The following is a 22,177-nucleotide window of genomic DNA, read 5'->3' as shown; positions in this document are numbered from 1 at the left end:
GTCCCAAGACTTTTGATGACATAAAATTGCTCTAATTTCTAAGTGGTTCACCCGATATGGATGAAAATAACCTCAAATTAAAGTGCCAGTCTGCACTTTAACCTCATAGTCAATTCAAATATGAAGTGCAGGAGTACAGAACCAAAACAACAAAAAATGTGTCACTGTCCCAATACTTTGGAGCTCACTGTATTTCCATACTTGAGCTCTATACACCTGTTGATGGAAATGTCATACCATTAGTTTTCACAGCCTACAATAACATGCCATACATTTCTTGGAAGATATGGGATGGTAATCAATTGGTTAAAATGACAAGGCATGCTTTCGAGGGATGAGACAAGACAATCAGGGTTAAGGGTTTACGAACTAGCCAACCAGGATATCTCTATAGGATAAACTGTTGTTTTGAGTGCCATTAACTTGGCATTATTCAGCATTAATGTAGATATACAGCTGCTATCAGGTGTGATTATGTTATTGGCTATGAAATGACAGTATCACGGTCTGTTCTGAACCCACTGCTGCCATCATTAAGGGAAAAGTGGTGAGAGGTGAAAAGTAGCTCCTCATTGGAGGATCAAATTTCCACATCGCCAAAATTCCCTATCACAAGTAACATACAATGTTATTTTTTATCAAATAAAAATGTGTATTCTCACATGTACTGGAGGGATTTGTTATATAACCAATGTCTCCCCATCAACCACACATGCTATAGGGAGAGGTGATTGAGCAAGGCTTACTTTCATGATACAACACAAGAGGATGTATTTTATGCTATTCACAACCATTGCGTTTTTCTATTCAATTCCCGGACTGTCATGTGCCTGCTGGCTTTTGCTTGATCTCTCCAGAGTCCAATTTAACTGAAACTTGTGAATATGACAAACAGGTCAAGGTGACATTCTGTGAGGAAAGAAAGCAGCCATTTATTAAGATGACCAATACACACTTAACTCAGAAAAACAACACTAAGCACACACACAAGACCTACACAATTAAACACTATACGCACATATAAAAATAGGAAATGTTTAAAAAAAAAAAAATTGGGTCCGGGTAACAGGCTAACGACAGTACCCAGTTTTGTTAAGATACTATATGGTCACATAGAATCTCAGCATTTAATACCCTCTAAAACAGTCAGAAATCCAGTCTTAAGCCTGCAACTGACACAGCCAATTTTACACATTGAAAAGAAGAAAATAGGTTTTGTTGCCATGGTAAACAATCCAAACCATAGAAATGCTTTATTTACAAAAATTGTACCAATATCATTAACACAGACAAAAAAAGAAGAAGTGTCAAACCTGATCCAAAACTCCTGTCAAGCTAATCATATTTCATTGTATTGTAGTGTCATTACCACCACATTGAAATACTGACTTGATTTCACTAAAATGGTTAATGAATGACTGCCACTATGTTAAAGCTTAAGTGCAACATACTGATATTCATGCATATGTAACAACCTATGTTACTCTGTACAACAGGCGTAGCAAGAAATGTAGAGCAGAAATTACACAGATGTCATGAGCACAGTTACAATCTTGTAACTTCTAACTAAAAAGCAGACTGCCTTTCAGGGTTCCCTCAAATGAAACCAAATATTGGAGCTACATGATACTAATAGCTGGCTAGCTGGGATTTCATTAATAACACCAGCCTGAGACAGGAGACCATCAAGCCAGTATAAAGCTATTCAGGGAAGCCTGAAACACTCAACAGCTCCTCTGTGGCCAGTCAGTCAGACAGTGAACCGAAATGCATGAATCTGTATTACCTGGCTTTGAACCCTGCTGCAGAAAGAGTAAATCACCCATTCCAATAGGAACTTGTCTTTCTTGCAGATAACCTCTCACCCACACACTGTAATACTAAACCCCTTAAAGGAAAATCCAAAATAATAAATAAAAACTACAAAAACTGATCCCAAAGTTCTTCTGACTTGTCACTTGCTCATCACTCCTCTAAAGCGGAGCCTCCGTCATGTGTTCCAATGGGATTACCCCATAGAGCTGTACAGAGGCCTCTCAGGACTCTGCCTCCTCCTGGCCAAATAATGTAGTAGTCCATCCAGGCCTAACAACAGGAACGCATCTAGACCTAACAACTGGAAAAGAATAACGTGACATCTAGATTTAATTAACAAAATACATGTATTTTCTTTCAAGATGTACAAAGATGAAACATTCTTTTTTGAATCCATGTTGGTTGGCTTTCAAGGTAATTTAGCCTTTTAATCTATTTAGTAAAACGCACTCCTTTCTCCAGCTGTGCTTGAGAGCAAGGAGTGAAATAAGGCATGGTGAGAGGCGAGTGCTTGAGTCATGAATGTGAAGAAACATCAAAAGGGAGGCAGTGGAGGAGAGAGGCTACACAGCTAGAGGCTGTTCTCAGATCAGGTGTTAACAGCTCCTACTCCTGGGAAGAGCTGCTGTGTGTGGCTGTACTGCTTCTGCCTGCCGCCTTGCGTTCATAGTTCACCAGTCTCTGTCCAACCAGGTACCTGGGAAATAAAAAGACAGTTTCAGAGAGAAATACCATGCCATGAAAGGATACTGGCTACAAAAGTGTAAAAATGCCAACAAGTACATCCTCAGAGGCTTGGAGATGTTATTTGATGATTTTACTGGCAACTATGGTGGTCCATTGTAATAATGGAGACTTTGTGATGACAGTCAGACATCCGGAAGACATTTTGTCAGGTCAGCATTGGCAATAAGTATAAGTCACAAGTGTGGTTGTGCTGAGCTTAATGTCATGGTGCTCACTTGTCATTCTTAATGTGTTCGTAAAGGCGCTTAAATTGACGGATTTGGAAGGAGAGGATTCCCAGCAGCATGACGACCATGAGCAGGAACGGGTAGATTCTCCTCTGCACCAAATTCTGCATCTCCATGGTAACTCCTGCAGAGAGAGCAATCAGAGGATCATCCCTTTAACTGGCTCACTTATAACAGCTCTCTCTCTCTCTCTCTCTCTCTCACACCTGAAATCACGAATTCAACTTTCATCAACTGATATTTGCCGTACCTGGGGAATACTGAGCTATGATGGGGACGATGCCAGCAGAGATGACATAGGGCACACAGAGAGACACCAGTAGCACACAGATAACCGGAGCAGCCAGCTTACGGATGATGAAATGGAGATCAATGTTGCGAATTCCGTTAGCATACACCTACAAGAGGAAACACAAGGAAGTCAAAATGATGCCAACACGTATTCAACATGAATCTGAGCTATATCATGAATGGCATCTTCAGAGGAATTAAGGTGATAATAATCATCGTAAAATGCAATCTTGTGGGACTGACCTGCTCGATCACTGTTTTCAGCCACCACTGGGGACCCATCAGAGTAATGGCGGCAATGATTTTGGCATGGAGCACTCCGAGAGCCCAGTCCTGAAACAAAGCACAAAACAGTAGTGTTGGCTGTAGATCCAATTGAGGCAATCTAACGACAGCATCATACATGTTTTAGGTACAGTTTCAAATATTAAGATTTCCATTTTCATCTAATGTACTGCAATACCATAACGGTATATGGACACTGGTGTTAGATGAGTGGTCCTTACAGTACCTGCCAGGGGTAGAAGAGTGGTGTCTGGTCCAGCGGCACCCTGAGAGGGGCTACTATGACCATCTCAAACAGCAAGCCCAGCAGGAGAGGGATGGCGCCAGCCAGCAACACAGCTACGACCACTGTCTTCAGGATCTACAGTGCAGTACAAGGCAACACAGACGGGCTAGAAACACAGGCCTCTCCTACACACCTAGTGGGTGTCATTTTACTGAGCCATCTTGAATTTGTATTCTGGTTCAGCCTATGTAGAGGACATTCATCACCCAGAGCCATGCACTCACAAAGGAGGTGAGCCCTTGCAAACTAACATAAAGCACAGTGTAATAGAAACAGCATAAACAATATGAACATACAGTACTTAAATCTCTCTATGGGTCTTTACATGTCAATATATCTGTTTTAAACCATCTTCCCACACTAGATTTTGTTGTATAAAAATCACATAATTCTCCTTCTAATTCAGTACGTGGGGAAAAACAAAAATAGTTATGAAGACCAATTGACTCATGACAGATGTGGGCGGTGGGTGTTGCTTGTCATTACCGTGTTGCAGAGCATTACCATGAGGGTCCACTCCTGGACCTTGAGTAGAATGGCCCTCCTGCCCTGGGGCATCCAAGACAGCAGCACGGTGATGACCCTGATGGACAGCCAGCACACGTATAGGCCGCACGCTGCCGTGTACAGCTCGTGGATCTTAGCACTGCCTGTCCAGAAGGACATCAGGTACCGGCCGGTGAATACTGTAGCAGGGGGCGGGAGGGGACAGGGGACAGGGAGACAGGGAGAGAGGGTGACAGTAGGTGAAAGAGGAAGACAGTGGAGTGGATAGTGTAATTCAGTGAGTGGGTTGTGTGGACTATACAGAAAACTCACCTGGCAACGTAAGGCACGCCAGACTGGCCACCAGCAGTGTCACACACATGAACACGATCAGGAGCACAATCTAGAAAAACAAGAATACACTACATTATCATGCTCTGAGAAAGAAGACAAAGATGGCTTAGAGGAAACAAGTGAAGAGTCTACTGCTGCAGGAGAGAGTGATCGTCATCAGACCACTTGACTTTTTCCACATTGTTACGTTAGTCTTATTCTAAAATGGACCCCCCCGTCAATCTACACACTACCCTATCATGACAAAGCAAAAACATTTATATAAGTACTCAGATCCTTCACTCAGTACTTTGTTGAAGAGCCTTTGCGAGCAATCACACCCTTGAGTTTTCTTGGGTATGACACTACAAGCTTGACACACCTGTATTGGAGAGTTTCTCCCAATCTTCTCTGCAGATCCTCTCAAGCTCTGTAAGCTTGGGTGGGGAGTGTTGCTGCACAGCTATGTTCAAGTGTCTCCAGAGATGTTCGATCGAGTTCAAGTCCGGGCTCTGACTGGGCCCATCAAGGACATTCAGAGACTTGTCCCGAAGCCACTCCTGAGTTGTCTTGGCTGTGTGCTTAGGGTCATTGTCCTGTTGGAAGGTGAACCTTTGCCCCCAGTCTGAGGTCCTGAGTGCTTTGAAGCAGGTTTTCATCAAGGATATCTTTGTACATCTTTCTCTCGATCCTGACTAGTCTCCCAGTCCCTGCCGCTGAAAAACATCCCCACAGCATGCTGCCACCACCATGATTCACAGCAGGGATAGTGCCAGGTTTCCTTCAGATGTGACGCTTGGTATTTAGGACAAAGAGTTCAATCATTGTTTCCTCAGACCAGAGAGAGAATCTTGTTTCTCATAGTCAGAGTCCTTTAGGTGCCTTTTGGCAAACTCCAAGTAGGCCGTCATGTGCCTTTTACTGAGCCGACACAATCCTGTTTTGGAGCTCTATGGAAAATCCCTTCGACATCATGGCTTGGTTTGTATTCTGACATGCACTGTCAACTGCGGGACCTTATATAGACAGGTGTGTGCCTTTCCAAATCATGTCCAATCAATTGAATTTACCACAGGTGGACTCGCAGGTTGTAGAAACATCTCAATGATGATCAATGGAAACAGGATGCTCAATTTCGAGTCTCATAGCAAAGGTTCTGAATACTTATGTAAACTACTTTCTAAAAACCTGTTTTCGCTTTGTCATTATGGGTTATTGTGTTTAGATTGATGAGGGAAAATCAATTTTAGAATAAGGCAGTAATGTATCAAAGAGGGGTCTGAATACATTCCAAATGCGCTGTATGATAAAAAGGTGAGAGTGATAGTCATGTCTCACCCTAAAGGTGAACTTCATGGGCCGGTGGTAGGGCTGGACACCCACAGGGCCTCCCTGCTGGAGGATAGCCTGGTGGGCAGCGTGCAGTCCCTCAGGGATGGCGTTGTTGTTATTCCTCCTCTGCTGGTTGTTATTGGCCTGCTGGTCTGCATCATCGTCATTCTCCTCCTGGTCACCCAACAGGTACGAGTGGAGGTCTCTGTGGCACAGACAGCACTGTTAACATGGGGCTTTCTGAGATGAGACCAAGGATGTGTGTCAGTCTATAATACCTAAATTCAGGGTCTTTACCTTGGAGAACGATGAGAGCCTGCATTAACAATATCACAGTAGAATAATGATTTCCAATGTAAATGATAAACCGCACACACAGTCTACAGTGTGTTGTTTGTGTGTGACACTCACAGCAGGTATCCGGCGGTGACGGTCCAGGCTCTGACCAGGCCTTTGAGCCACTGGCGTGTGTGACCCTGTTCCAGCAGCGCAGGCAGAACCACCTGCAGCAGCAGCAGCTCTAGAGACAGCTCACTGACTGGAGCATCACTGGGAGATGGAGACCGTCAACACATCATCCAATCAACAGAGACATTACCATCACTCACAAAAGTACATTAGAGGGGTATTCGTTAGTTACTGAAGAGGCTTTTTTTATTACTAAAGAGGCATGCATTAATGCGGCCCATGGTTTGTCCTCCGGTAAATGCAAAATGGGAGTCTTGGGCCATAACAGCTTTATTACATTACTATGAGCCAGGATCTTAAGTGAAGTCATTCTAGGCCCCTAGACGTACCTGTACAGCATAACATTGTATGGGAGGAAGGCTGGGAGGATGAGTTTGATCGTCCTTATGGGAAGCCACAACATTAGCAAAACTATGGAGCCAAACACCACCTGTGGAGAAAGACAGGAGAAACCCAGTGTTACTGGTTCTGTAAATGTCCTGTCCAGACACCCACAGATATGGCATTTAACATTAAACAAGAAAAAAAATGAGTTGCGACCTGCGACTCACCACCGATAAAATGAATCTTCTGAGATGTCTGTATATTGGCAGGTGAATCATTTCTTGGACAGGATTAAAATCAGGATCGTTCAGGTTTCTGAGAAACCATAAAACACCGGGTCTCAGCACCTAGATCGAAAATTTGAAACAGATCAGCCATGGGGAGATAATATATATATATAGAATAATTCTACAGCAGAAATATCATGGCAAATGACAGCTATGAAGGTATGAGAGAATACCATCTCACCTCTCGCAGTAAGAGGATGAACGAGGCAAAGTAGAAGACGTAGACCATCCCTACAAGCCAGTGGAGGAACATGGTGGTGCCGGGAGCAGAGTCAAAACTCAGCTCTCTGTCCTTCAGAGAGGCATCAAACATCTCCTGCAACACAGAAAACAACTTGGTTTCTAAGTGATTTATCAATTATTATTTCGAAAGTAGGAATCATTGAAGCAGAAGAACATGGTTGGCTTACCAGTGAGCAGATGTCGAGCCACCAGCCACAGATGAGGGGGAATACACCGATCTCCACGACTACCAGCAGGGATACCTGGTTAATAATAATATCAATAGTTATAATAACTGGTATTTATTTTATGGCAATAGAAGGCAGATTGGAATGTAATCCCGATTGCTATGTAACAGTTCAGAACATATGGACGACAAACACAATATTCTATATGTATATACTTCTGAGTCCATAAGAAACAAAAAAAGCCATATACCATATAGCTTTGCATTCCCAATCATGGGATAAATCATTAGCATCGTTTTAGATACCTTGACAACAATGTAGCACACTCCTAAAAGGTGTCTGGATCTTTGAAATCTCACCAGCGCTGCCAATCCCTGGTATTTTTGTTAAGGAAGACACACGAATACATACTGTACAACACAGGTAGTACATGTCTATTACAGACTGAAACTAGGCTAGAACACTTGTGTGAAAGACACCAGAGGATACATGGCACAGTATTAATAGCATGGCCAGGAGGATGTAGCCCACGATGGTGGTGATGAGGCCTTCGAAATGGGAAGCCCGCACCTGCAACAGGAAATTACACAATCAAAATAATCGGATTTTCTTCGTTCTGCGCTCCATGGAACGAGTCATTCAGATTCCAAAACAAACTTCACAAAATCAATTCATATAGATTTTAAATAAAATCTATATGGTTACACGGGTGAGAGAAAATCGAAACATTTAATTTAAGCTGATACTTACATTTTTCTCAAAGCCTAGTCCCACAACTGTGAAATGACCAATATGATACGGGCAGAAAGCTGAAAATAATTAACAATACAAGTCAGGTGTTTGAATATGTATCTTTATATTGTTAATTAATCAATTGCACATTCTCTTAGTATTAGTTTAATGATACATACCGAACACCAGAATGAAGAGTGTGTTTAGTGAGACCACCCAGAAGACATGCTCCTAAAAAAGGAAGAACACAAACTGAAGGCTTTCTCAAAAGGGTGTGCTATTTCATCAAACATGGGAAAACTTCAAATGCTATTTTTCCCCCTCCAAAAATGAGCTACTTACCAGGAAAACCAAGGAGCCATCAAGACCGAGCATCTGTGATTTAAAAAATTATAATAATTCACTCTAATTTTCAAAGACACAATGACCAATGGGTATAACACAAATAGGCCTGAGGGAATTCTAAGCCAGACTCACCCTCTCCCATGTTAACTCTTCTGCTGCCCGATCCCATTCCAGGGCATTCCAATTCATGTCATCTACAAAGACAAAAGCATCACCTCACTCACTGACACCAACTGTGGAACATACTTTGACAAACAAACAGATATCGCCAACAGATGAAAGTCCATGAAAAATTATCAAATATAGAGAATATGATGTTGAATACTGTTAAATGCAAATGCAACATCCTTAATAAGCCTTTGAATAAGGCTGTATTAGCTTAGCATCTTGGACCTTTATAGCCCGAGTGCCAGTCTGTTTGTGCTATTAAACCAATTCCTAGTCACTGACAATGAGCAATGGTGTTGGCAAAAGCACAACATAACTGTGACCAGGCTAGAACCTTTCCATTCTGAGGTTTGTACCTTGTGCTCCATTGTTGGCATCCGCTACATCCTCAGCCCCAGCCTCGTCCTCCAGCTCCATATCCTCTGCTGGGTCCATCTGGATGTCGGGGACCTCAGCCGCTGGACCATTGTCCGCCGGGAGCTCAGCTGCAGCAGGCTGGTTTTCAGCTGCCCCCTGCCCAGGAGCAGGGGCCTGCTGATAGGGAAAGGACATGGGACATGAAGGTGGGGGCAGGTAGCTCCAAAACATCAGAATAGGTGGTTAAGAAAGAGTGTATTGAGTGCTTCAAAACACTCAACTTATGAAGTTGCACTAAATGAATGCTACGATTATTATATCATTATGTTATCTTCTTATGGCTGGGGGGCAGTATTGAGTAGCTTGGATGAATAAGGTGCCCAGAGTAAACTACCCGCTACTCAGGCCCAGAAGCTAAGATATGCATATTATTAGTAGATTTGGATAGGAAATACTCTGAAGAAGTTTCTAAAACTGTTTGAATGATATCTTTGAGTATAACAGAACTCATATGGCAGGCAAAAACCTGTCTTTGCCTATCCAATATACAGTAGAAATTTGGTCCGATTGCACTTCCTAAGGCTTCCACTAGATGTCAACAGTCTTTAGAACCTTGTTTCAGGCTTTTACTGTGAAGGGGGAGATAATAAGAGCTGTTTGACTAAGGGGTCTGGCACAATGCCATGAGCTCAGTCTCACGCGCACCCGTGAGAGTTAGCTGCGTTCCTTTTCCTTTCTAAAGACAAAGGAATTGTCCGATTGGAATATTATTGAAGATTTATGATAAAAACATCCTAAAGATTGATTCTATAGATCGTTTGACATGTTTCTACAAACTGTAATGGAACTGTCATCTGAACTTAAGTGCCTGCCCCTTGTGAATTTGGATTTGTGAACTAAATGCGAACAAAAAGGAGGTATTTGGACATAAATGGACTTTATCGAACAAAAAACATTTATTGTGGATCTGGGATTCCTGGGAGTGCATTCTGATGAAGATAAAAGGTAAGTGAATATTTATAATGCTATTTCTGACGTCTGTTGACTCCACAACATAGCTTGTTTTGGTCTCTGAGCGCTGTACTCAGATTATTGCATGGTGTGCTTTTTCCGTAAAGCTTTTTTGAAATCTGACACAGCGGTTGCATTAAGGAGAAGTATATCTTTAAAGAGTGACTTGACAGTGGCATTTTTGGCTACCTCATTAGGTTGTGGAGCTGGTGCATGTTGAGGCTGCTGCTGCTGATTCTGCTCCAGCCACTGGGGGGCGCCACCGTGAACAATCTGCTCCCGCAGCCACACCAGACTGATGAAGGCGCAGAGTGTACACGTCACCACGAAACAACCCTGCAAGCAGTCCGCCAGCAAGTTCTCTCTGTGGATGAAGGGACATGACAATTGTCTCACGATGAGTCCGAATGTTATCTGGTAAATGACAAAACAACATTTGTTCATGTTTTTACAGTGTAAAGTTTTGTACAGGTCTGGGAGAAGAAGAAAAAGGAAAAACGTACGTAGAAAGCATATCTAATGGCAGGGTGAGGAGTGAGCTCACAGAGCCGGTAAACAGACACTTGTAGATGCGACCTGCAGGAATAAGACAGTCGGGCAACAGTTACAAAGGGCTAACAATGGATAACCTACTGAACAACATGTACCACCAGTCTGTTTTAGGACGTTTGTACTTACATGCTGTGAGAGGAACCACTCCCAGCCAAGCAAAAGCCACTAGTGTGTAGTGAAACCAGTATCTAATAGCTGTGCCTACACTCGTCAGCAACCCCGCAAATATGTCCTGGACAGGCAGCCGGGAAGGCATGTCTGGAGAATAGACTGGAAAAGAACAGAGGAAAGAAAGGATCAAATAGGCTACTTCATTTTCACATCCTCAAATGCCAACACTCCTTTACTGGTCCTAATTGGGTCCATTCTGAACTAACAAAAACTTGCATTGGATCAGATTAGAGGTTATCCTGAGATTTGTCAGCTGTTGCCTGGTCAGAAAACGTACCATTTTCTATTGGTATCATGACAGACTGTTTATCCTTGTCCTTTAGACAATCTAATCATCTGAGAAAACCACACAAAAAATATTTCAAAAAACAAGATATTAATAATCTCAAAACACAAGAAGCATGCTAATCGCTTGCTAAATCACTCACTATGTGAATGAATATGGCAGACAGACTCCAGTAAGAGCAGGCTGCTGCATGCACATTAGCTTGAGCCACACTTCCAGAGAAATTGATTAGTTTAAACAGGGCTGTGTGTCTGTCCCCTAGACCTTTACTGTATGATAACGACCCGGGGCAGCTCACAGCTTGCCTGGCTACCCAGACTCATTGTTTCCGCCACAACGACACGCCTGCAAACATTTGTTTCTTCGCCACAATGAGCCTGGATTTGACTCCCTCCCAAAGCCAGAACACACATGGGTAAAGTTTTGAAAATTCTTTATTGTCTTTGATACTCGGATTGGTTAGACGATCCAATTGCTGAGAACTTTGTTTTGTACAACGCCCCTCATCACCACAAACAACTTCAACGATAGCAGATTCAGACTAGAGAACGACCGATAATCATCCGAGCCGATATATCGGACCGATATAAGCTGCTGCTATGCTAGCAACCACACCGCCTGAGCCATGAGCACGGCCCAATGCTGAGGAAAATCTATCTGAAAAAAATTATCAGCAGAGCGCTAGCTCATTCTCCAACAGAAAGGTGCAGTATTGAGAAATGGATAAATTGACAGTGACCAAAATCTAATAATTCAGTGAGAGTCTTCAGACAAGCTCGCAGCATCACTCTAACGAGAAGTATATGCTGAATTGAATAGTATGTTAAAACAGAAGGCACATAGACAGACAGAGAAAGAAATTGAATGACTTACTTGGTGTAAAAGCAAATCTGTGTTTGCATAACTCGCAGTATTCTTTTCTGCTGTGTTTTAACCATTGTACCAAGCTGTGAAACACATAGACGGATTATATAAGTGCAGTGTCACATGTGCAGCAATGCAAAAGATAAATTGACCATGCCTAAGGTCAGTACATCTAGCACGGGGAGAGATATAAACTCAGCAAAAAAAGAAACATCCCTTTTTCAGGACCGTTTTTCAAAGATCATTTGTAAAAATCCAAATAACTTCACAGATATTCATTGTAAAGGGTTTAAACACGGTTTCCCATGCTTGTTCAATGAACCATAAACAATTAATGAACATGCACCTGTGGAATGGTCGTTAAGACACTAACAGCTTACAGACAGGTAGGCAATTAAGTTCACAGTTATGAAAACTTAGGACACTAAAGAGGCCTTTCTACTGACTCTGAAAAACACCAAAAGAAAGATGCCCAGGGTCCCTACTCATCTGTTTGAACATGCCTTAGGCGTGCTGCAAGGAGGCATGAGGACTGCAGATGTGGCCAGGGCAATAAATTGCAATGTCCGTAGTGTGAGACGCCTAAGACTGAGCTACAGGGAGACAAATCGGACAGCTGATCGCCCTCGCAGTGGCAGACCACGTGTAACAACACCTGCACTGGATCGGTACATTCGAACATCACACCTGCGGGACAGGTACAGGATGGCAACAACAACTGCCCGAGTCACACCAGGAACGCACAGCACAATCCCTCCATCAGTGCTCAGATTATCCGCAATAGGATGAGAGAGGTTGGACTGAGGGCTTGTAGGCCTGTTGTAAGGCAGGTCCTCACAAGATATCACCGGCAACAAAGTCACCTATGGGCACAAACCCACCGTTGCTGGACCAGACAGGACTGGCAAAAAGTGATCTTCACTGACGAGTCACGGTTTTGTCTTACTAGGGGTGATGGTCGGATTCGCGTTTATCGTCAAAGGAATGAGCGTTACACCGAGGCCTGTACTCTGGAGTGGGATCAATTTGGAGGTGGAGGGTCCGTCATGGTCTGGGGCGGTGTGTCACAGCATCATCGGACTGAGCTTTTTGTCATTACAGGCCATCTCAATGCTGTGCGTTACAGGGAAGACATCCTCCTTCCTCATGTGGTACCCTTCCTGCAGGCTCATCCTGACATGACCCTCCAGCATGACAATGTCACCAGCCATACTGCTCATTCTGTGAGTGATTTCCTGCAAGACAGGAATGTTAGTGTTCTGCCATGGCCAGCGAAGAGCCCGGATCTCAATCACATTGAGCACGTCTGGGACCTGTTGTATCGGAGGGTGAGGGCTAAGGCCTTTCCCCCCAGAAATGTCTGGAAACTTGTAGGTGCCTTGGTGGAAGAGTGGGGTAACATCTCACAGCAAGAACGGGCAAATCTGGTGCAGTCCATGAGGAGATGCACTGCAGTACATAATGCAGCTGGTGGCCACACCAGATACTGTTACTTTTGACCTGTTACTTTTTATTTTTTTACCTTTTTGATCTTGATCAGTTTGTCTCATTTGTTGAATCTTGGTATGTTCATACAAATATTTACACATATTTAAGTTTGCTGAAAATAACAGAGTGAGAGGACATCTCTCTTTTTGCTGAGTTTAGTATCAGAGTGCATCTCTTGCTAAGTATTACTTTTCCTTAGTAATACTTGGCTCGATCCCAATCTTGAATGCATCATGCTCTGGCTAGAACACAGTCTGTCTCTAAAGAAATGCCACTGGCCCTGTGTTTGAGTATACTGCCAACACCACATACCATTCTTGGTGGATGAATTTTATACTTCCTGTGCAAACGCACGGGTGATATAGTGGCTTGTCCGGGGTTCCTTCAGACCGGCAGACCCGGCATATATCCCCTGCAGAAAACAAGGACACGAATTAGACAAAATCACAGAGAACAGGGTTCTACCAACAAAGAAAAAGGCCTGATGCTGATTCTGTATGCAGAAAATCAGACCGGCTTTGTTATGAGAAACCTGCATGATAACAACCTTGCAGATATTTCAGTGATCTCAATACTCTTTATGTAAGGGCTTTCATTTGTAAATAGTCTGGGGGTTTTGATTAACATTACATTCAGAAATTAATCGTGCACATGCTTTACTTGTCACTGACACCAATCAAGTGAGTGACAGTACTAATGTAATGGGTGGGTGGCACATACTGGGAGGGTTTGCAAACAAACATTAACATTTTATCATGTTGCTATTATTTTAGTTCGCTAGCTAGCGATGTTGATTGTAATCATTGAGCACTACGCCACTATTGTATTGAATTGACATTTAACAACAACGTGTAGCAGTGCAGTTAGCGCACCACTAATGTTAACTAGCAGTCACGAATGTTGGTTAGCTATATCTCGGACCTAGTGGTGAGTGAATGTAGCTTAAGTTAGTTAGCTTACTAGCATAGCTAACTGACGATTACGTTAGCTACTACACGCAGGTAGCAGAATCGACAGAAATAAACAGTTATTGTTAAATGTCCACAAAACAGATTCCTTGAGGGTCAATCAAATGTGTGTCACAACAGGAAGTTAACCAATACTGTAACGTAAATGTAACGATATGGGTTGACGAGCTTGCTAGCTACCTTCCTCGGCGGTGTCCATCTTGAATACTGACGCACACTGTCCTCTTTACAGTCAGCACAACACGAAACACCGTCTGACTAGTTGGTGGAATGCCCAGCTGCCAGCGAAATAAAATAAACATAACATCTCAGAATGATGTTCGATTCGAACACCAACGATCCCCGGAATACAATGTAACCTGTCTATTTGATTCCCCGTTGTGACACAATGAAGCTATTTATTGGGCACACTTCATCATGGCACTACTACTGCTGCTAGAAGGCTAGACTAGCTCCGCTAAAAACAGAAATGCACAGCAAGTATTAGTATGCTTACGGTATTGAAATACGCCAAAAGAGTATAATTTTATTCCAAAAATAAACATTCAACAAATACGTTTTAGGACAGTTTTAGTTCATATTAAGTCAAATTAAATAAATTGTGTTGGTAGTGACGAATGCACGAAGGGGAATTTGCATAGATTTTTATCACAATTATTTGTTATTATTTTAAATTTACATTTACATCCAGTGGTGTAAAGTACTTAAGTAGAAATACTTTAAAGTACTACTTAAGTCGTTTTGGGGGGTATCTGTACATTACATTACCAGTTATATATATTTTTTTACTGCTTTTACATTACTACATTCCTGAAGAAAATAATGTACTTTTTACTCGATGCATTTTCCCTGATACTCAGAAGTACTCATTACATTTCGAATGGGGTTGCAGATAGTTTAGCGTTTAAGTGCGGTGGGCCAGTAACTGAAAGGTCGCTGGTTTGAGTTTCTGAGCCAAATAGGAGAAAAATATGTTTAATGTGCCCATGAGTAAGGCACTTAACCCTAGTTGCTCTGGATAAGAGTGTCTGCTAAATGACTAAATTGTAAATTAATGCTTAGCGGGAGAGGAAAATGGTCCAATTCACACACTTATCAAGAGAACATCCCTGGTCATCCTTACTGCCTCTGATCTAGCGGACTCACTAAACACGTTTTTTTGTAAATCATGTCTGAGTGTTTTATGGTTTGATTAATATAAATAATAAGAAATTATTTATACTTTTACTTTTGAAACTTAAGTATATTTTTGCAATTACATTTACTATTAATACTTAAGTATATTTAAAACCAAATACTTTTAGATAGTGCCACCAGTGCCCGGGGTCTGCTGTGGTGTTTGTGGAATTACAATATGTCCCTGATGTGTTCCTCTTTCTGTTTTGAACGACTGCATCATATACCCACACAGTGCCTATTCCTTCTCCAGTGGTGCCATCAGGTGCCCGGTTGGGAAAGAAGAAATGGCAGGCCACCACTTTAGCTGCGCTCTGTAGTTCTGCCTGCAATTTGACCTCCAATTGATCCATCTGTGAAGTCATACAATCAAACATCCTATTGAGGGTCATATTGTTGATGCAGTGCCATGCATGGTGGCATTTACAAAATAACAAACTACCATTATTGTTATCAAGACTGGCAAAGAATTAACAGTTCAAATCTCTCCATCTGAGGTACTCCAAATATGACAACATTCTAGTAGGCCTACTGAGCAAAACTGACCTGAACTGGGAACCAGGGCATAACCATAAATGAAAGACCAAACAGTTGTTCCCTGTATTGGGTATTGGCTACATTTTCTTAAAAACAAGAAAATAGTGTTGTCTGATTTGCTTAATATAAAGAATTTGAAATTATTGATACTTTTACTTTTGATACTTAAGAATAGTTTTTCAATTACATCTACCTTTAATTCTTAAGTATATTTAAAACCAAATACTTTTAGACTTTTACTCAAGTAGCATTTTACTAGGTTATTTTCTATTAAGGTATCTTTACTTTTACTCAAGTATGACAATTGGATACTTTTTCCACCACTGGGTACATCATTTACAAAAAAAATGCATGTTAGCTAGACAGCAGATCTGACCCTCTTGCTTACAGCTAGGGTCGGACAGACTTCCTATGTAGATTGAGACACCGTGGAGCTGGCGAGAGATATGGCTCGGAAAATGTATCTCGATCCAGGGATGAGAAATGCGTTGTCCTCCGAATTGTCTCATAATCCCAACTGTTACACCAAGAAGATTGAACGACTGCTAGTTTCATCTTCTTGGTGTAACAGTTGGAATAATATGACAATTTGGAGTACAACAGAATTCTTATCCCTGGATTGAGGTACGTTTCCCGAGCCATGTATCATGCCGGCTCTGTTGTGTCTTAAAGGGATACTACGTGATTTTAGCAATGAAGCCATTTATCTACTTACCCAGAGTCAGATGAACTCATGGATAACATATTTATGGCCATGTCTAGATTTGAAAGTTCATGTAGCTTTAGTATTCTGATAATAGAATTCTAATCTTGAAATTCTGAACTCGTCATGCCTCTACACCTACATTTAAAGGTGTCTACCGTGTCCACAGCGTGTCCGGGTTCCCATTCCTGCACTATATTCAAATGCCAGTAAGTACTCTACAAACGGTGGAATAGGCAAAATATGATAACACAACAATAACTGAATGCAGTAGCTAACTAGCCAGGTAACCTCTGTAGCTAGCCACCAAACTCGCAAGCAACGCTAAAGGTATAGCAAACAGGTTAACATATTCGCTAGCTGACTAGCATTTATGAGGCCAGGAAACACATTCCTCACACGCTAGGAGCATATTTTCTCCAACGGTATAATGAGGGCTGATGACATCACCCACTGTACAGTGGGGCAAAAAAGTATTTAGTCAGCCACCAATTGTGCAAGTTCTCCCACTTAAAAAGATGAGAGAGGCCTGTAATTTTCATCATAGGTACACTTCAACTATGACAGACAAAATGAGAGAAAAAAAATCCAGAAAATCACATTGTAGGATTTTTAATGAATTTATTTGCAAATTATGGTGGAAAATAAGTATTTGGCCAATAACAAAAGTTTATCTCAATACTTTGTTATATACCCTTTGTTGGCAATGACAGAGGTCAAACGTTTTCTGTAAGTCTTCACAAGGTTTTCACACACTGTTGCTGGTATTTTGGCCCATTCCTCCATTCAGATCTCCTCTAGAGCAGTGATGTTTTGGGGCTGTTGCTGGGCAACACGGATTTTCAACTCCCTCCAAAGATTTTCTATTGGGTTGAGATCTGGAGACTGGCTAGGCCACTCCAGGACCTTGAAATGCTTCTTACGAAGTCACTCCTTCATTGCCCGGGCGGTGTGTTTGGGATCATTGTCATGCTGAAAGACCCAGCCACGTTTCATCTTCAATGCCCTTGCTGATGGAAGGAGGTTTTCACTCAAAATCTCACGATACATGGCCCCATTCATTCTTTTCTTTACACGGATCAGTCGTCCTGGTCCCTTTGCAGAAAAACAGCCCCAAAAAGCATGATGTTTCCACCCCCATGCTTCACAGTAGGTATGGTGTTCTTTGGATGCAACTCAGCATTCTTTGTCCTCCAAACACGATGAGTTGAGTTTTTACCAAAAAGTTCTATTTTGGTTTTTCTGACCATATGACATTCTCCCAATCTTCTTCTGTATCATCCAAATGCTCTCTAGCAAACTTCAGACGGGCCTGGATATGTACTGGCTTAAGCAGGGGGACACGTCTGGCACTGCAGGATTTGAGTCCCTGGTGGCGTAGTGTGTTACTGATGGTAGGCTTTGTTACTTTGGTCCCAGCTCTCTGTAGGTCACTCACTAGGTCCCCCCGTGTGGTTCTGGGATTTTTGCTCACCGTTCTTGTGATCATTTTGAACCCACGGGTTGAGATCTTGCGTGGAGCCCCAGATCGAGGGAGATTATCAGTGGTCTTGTATGTCTTCCATTTCCTAATAATTGCTCCCCCAGTTGTTTTCTTCAAACCAAGCTGCTTACCTATTGCAGATGCAGTCTTCCCAGCCTGGTGCAGGTCTGTTGTTTCTGGTGTCATTTGACAGCTCTTTGGTCTTGACCATAGTGGAGTTTGGAGTGTGACTGTTTGAGGTTGTGGACAGGTGTCTATTATACTGATAACAAGTTCAAACAGGTGCCATTAATACAGGTAACGAGTAGAGGACAGAGGAGCCTCTTAAAGACGAAGTTACAGGTCTGTGAGAGCCAGAAATCATCCCTACGGTGAAGCATCGTGGTGGCAGCATCAGGCTGTTGGGAAGTTTTTCAGTGGCAGGGACTGGGAGACTAGTCAGGATCGAGGGAAAGATGTACAGAGCGAAGTACAAAGAGATCCTTGATGAAAATCTGCTCCAGAGCGCTCAGGACCTCAGACTGGGGCGAAGGTTCACCTTCCAATAGGACAACGACTCTAAGCACACATCCAAGACAATGCAGGAGTGTCTTCGGGACAAGTCTCTGAATGTCCTTGAGTTGCCCAGCCAGAGCCCTGACTTGAACACGATCGAACATGTCTGGAGAGACCTGAAAATGGCTGTGCAGCGACACTCCTCATCTAACCTGACAGAGCTTGAGAGGATCTGCAGAGAAGAATGAGAGATACTCCCCAAATACAGGTGTGCCAAGCTTGTTGCGTCATACCCAAGAAGACTCAAGGCTGTGATCCCTGCCAAAGGCGCTTCAACAAGGTACTGAGTAAAGGGTCTGAATACTTAAATGTGTTATTTACGTTTTTATTTTCTAGATTTGCAAAAAAAAAGGCAAACTTGTTTAATCAATTTTAGAATAACGCTATAATGTAACAAAATGTGGAAAAGGTCAAGGGGTCTGAATACTTCCCGAATGCACTGTACATATTTTTTGTTCTGCTTGGATTCACACAAGTAATATCATGGCATATCATTGTGGTTTGTGAATTATTATTATTTTTTGTAAAAAGAAAATAACATTCTGATTTGATCTCTGGTGTCCCCTTGATTTGAATTAATGTATGTTGTGAATATTTAGTGTTTTAATTTATCCATATTACCTCTTGTATATGTTTCTTGTACACAGTCAATCTAAATGTGTTTGCACCTGTTATGATTTAATGTTTAGCTTTTTATTGTTGCATGGTGTTGTGTGTATTTATACAGTGTATTAATTTCAGTTATCATTTATCTGCAAATACTTCTGTTTTGTTATTAAACTAACAAATGTATTCTCTAACTTTTGACTGGTACTATAGATGTTTTGAACAGCTAATTTGTTCAATTTCATCCATAGCCAATTGTTATGCAAATGTTTTTGTTAATCATTCAAAGTGTTTCTGTGATACTCAGAGGCTGATCACTTGGTGATTGAGCTAATCTGATATACCGGTACAACCTAAAATAGCCATGAGTGCTGGTGCAGACCCCTGCATGCACAGTCTAGCCAATCCGAGACCCCTGCATGTACACTAAGTATCACATCTGTAATTACACAATATTATCTCTAAGGAGCCACATGCAATTGCAGCAAGCTTGGACTATCAGGGCAAGTGTGGTGTATCTTTCAGGAGTCCCTCCACTCTCCCCACTAAACATTATTATGGAGCTAATCCAAAACCAGAGATTGAAGTCTTGTTTTAATAGACTTCAGAGATTTGAGAAGAAACAAAATGATTGCCAGACATGCCATCTGTTTCAATATGGTAAGCAATCATTTTAAGAATAAAAGGTAGGTCATATTGAGAGTAAATGTGATATAATACAGATCAGTCTCCATTGGACATTCTATGAATGTCAGAACATTGTGTTATACCTACACACAGAGACAATGAAAGTCTGCAGACTGGATGAAGGATTCAGAGCCCGACTGGGGCCAAACTGAGGGGTAACGTTGTTTGAGAACAGACTGTTACTACCATATATTGTCAACTCCTATTATATAGACAGAAACTTGCAGGCCTACATGTTTGTTGCATTTGTCAGCCACTTGATGGTGCAAGTGCAACTCATATCACAGCATTGACACTGTGTGTATGTGTGTGTGTGTGTGTGTGTGTGTGTGTGTGTGTGTGTGTGTGTGTGTGTGTGTGTGTGTGTGTGTGTGTGTAAGGAGAGAGAGGGGTGAAGGGGGACTGATTGCCTGAAGCAGAGCAGTCGCACCCCATAAACTGTAACAGTCGATCTTGTGCCATGCTGCTATTGGTCCTTCTAGGTTTTGGCGTTGCCTTTTCGTTGGGACAGAATGACACGGGGCCTCTTGTTTTGGAGGGAAAGTGTCTGGTGGTTTGTGACGCGAACCCGTCTGCAGAGAGAGCGTCCACCTCTTCGTTCGGGATATCTGTCCGGGCAGGCGACGCTAAAGTGGCTTTCTCTGCGCTCAGAGGAACCAACCACGAACCTTCTGATATGAGCAATACGTCTCTGACCATCTACTTTGATCAGGTCAGGGATTAATTCTGTCCATTATTATTTGTGTTTACAAATTAGCATAATTTTGATAATGTACGTGTGTACTATTGTATTTTTTTCAGTTACTAGTAAACATTGGCAACCATTTTGATCTGCAAGCAAGTGTATTTCAAGCACCAAGAAGAGGCATTTACAGTTTCAGCTTCCATGTGGTGAAGGTTTACAACCGGCAGACTATACAGGTGAGTGCACAGAGAGGTCTTGATTTAGTTGAGACACCAATTGTGGACTTGTGGACTTGTTTTTTTGTATCACATATCCATGGCATTGCATTCTGCAGGTGAACTTGATGCACAACGAATACCCTATCATATCAGCTTTCGCTGGGGACCAGGATGTCACTCGAGAGGCTGCGAGCAATTCAGTTCTTCTGCAAATGGAACGGGAGGACAAACTCTACTTGAAGCTTGAGCGGGGAAATCTAATCGGTGGATGGAGGTACTCTACGTTTTCTGGATTCTTGGTTTTTCCACTCTAAGTCTCAAATCAAGTGATCCTTATTTTATTCAAGGACGTTGGCCACCCTTTGGACTTTAATTATGAAGAAATGTATAACTGAATGAGATAAAGTAGGCTGTTTTGGTCATTTATTATGAAATTATTCTGCGCTATAATGTTGTGATTTGTATTGCTGAATGTGACTGATTGTTGTTATGATATTATATAAATTAGTTCAATATTATAGTAACCTGTTCAAGCGAATGTTAGTTGCACTCATTCAGTGGCTATCCAAGGTCCTGAATCCGCAAAATCAGATCTACTCGGTAGCTGTCAGTGGTGCTGAAATCGCAAAGCGCATCGAGCCAACAGGTGGCGATTGAATGTTTGCTCTGGTATCAACATTGTTGCAGTAGTGTAATTGAAATACTGTAATAATAAAAACAATTCCTCCTCATGCTGGCAATTGGACCTATTCTGCACATTGAGATTATGTACTGAACAGTTTAACCTCTAAATAAAGACTACTGACTAGAACCTGTGTGTTAGATGAGACAGAGAACATAGTTTTCATTACACCTACAGTTGAAGTCGGAAGTTCACATACACCTTAGCCAAATACATTTAAACTCTGTTATTCACAATTCCTGACATTTAATCCTAGTAAATATTCCCTGTCTTAGGTCAGTTAGGATCACCACTTTATTTTAAGAATGTGAAATGTCAGAATAATAGTAGAGAGAATGATTTATTTAATCTTTTATTTCTTTCATCACATTCCCAGTGGGTCAGAAGTCTCCATACACTCAATTAGTATTTGGTAGCATTGCCGTTAAATTGTTGAACTTGGGTCAAACATTTCGGGTAGCCTTCCACAAGCTTCCCACAATAATTTGGGTGGATTTTGGCCCATTCCTCCTGACAGAGCTGGTGTAACTGAATCGGGTTTGTAGGCCTCCTTGCGCACACACGCTTTTTCAGTTCTGCCCACAAATTTTCTATAGGATTTATGTCAGGGCT

The 22,177-nt window shown here is 42.0% G+C and overlaps 2 protein-coding genes across 3 annotated transcripts; one reads left to right on the top strand and one right to left on the bottom strand.

Annotated features, from left to right (window-relative positions):
- Nucleotides 1-902: 902 nt before the first annotated feature.
- On the bottom strand, nucleotides 903-14,699 carry LOC115114458 (E3 ubiquitin-protein ligase MARCHF6-like). 2 transcript variants are annotated; one of them, XM_029642703.2, is made up of 26 exons: nucleotides 14,414-14,699; nucleotides 13,578-13,677; nucleotides 11,787-11,860; nucleotides 10,583-10,726; nucleotides 10,408-10,480; nucleotides 10,094-10,268; nucleotides 8,893-9,070; nucleotides 8,501-8,562; nucleotides 8,366-8,398; nucleotides 8,203-8,254; nucleotides 8,042-8,100; nucleotides 7,781-7,861; nucleotides 7,597-7,665; nucleotides 7,292-7,366; nucleotides 7,063-7,197; nucleotides 6,822-6,941; nucleotides 6,600-6,700; nucleotides 6,214-6,351; nucleotides 5,809-6,007; nucleotides 4,471-4,540; nucleotides 4,138-4,337; nucleotides 3,592-3,726; nucleotides 3,324-3,413; nucleotides 3,040-3,187; nucleotides 2,778-2,913; nucleotides 903-2,512 (listed from the first exon to the last, which is right to left on the bottom strand). In XM_029642703.2, exons 1-26 carry the CDS (start codon nucleotides 14,430-14,432, stop codon nucleotides 2,422-2,424), a joined length of 2,757 nt encoding a protein of 918 aa, XP_029498563.1. In that variant the 5' UTR covers nucleotides 14,433-14,699; the 3' UTR covers nucleotides 903-2,421. The 2 variants fall into 2 exon arrangements, with proteins under 2 accessions (XP_029498563.1, XP_029498565.1); XM_029642705.2 differs by having other exon boundaries at nucleotides 4,156-4,337.
- A 5,669-nt stretch (nucleotides 14,700-20,368) lies between these two features.
- LOC115114459 (cerebellin-2-like) lies at nucleotides 20,369-21,686 on the top strand. Its single transcript, XM_029642706.2, has 3 exons — nucleotides 20,369-20,692; nucleotides 20,782-20,901; nucleotides 21,000-21,686. Exons 1-3 carry the CDS (start codon nucleotides 20,441-20,443, stop codon nucleotides 21,195-21,197), a joined length of 570 nt encoding a protein of 189 aa, XP_029498566.1. The 5' UTR covers nucleotides 20,369-20,440; the 3' UTR covers nucleotides 21,198-21,686.
- The last annotated feature ends 491 nt before the right edge of the window (nucleotides 21,687-22,177 follow it).

Source organism: Oncorhynchus nerka, linkage group LG9b, assembly GCF_034236695.1.
Source record: "Oncorhynchus nerka isolate Pitt River linkage group LG9b, Oner_Uvic_2.0, whole genome shotgun sequence".
Classification (NCBI taxonomy): Eukaryota; Metazoa; Chordata; class Actinopteri; order Salmoniformes; family Salmonidae; genus Oncorhynchus; species Oncorhynchus nerka.
This window is presented reverse-complemented; position numbering and strand designations above follow the sequence as displayed.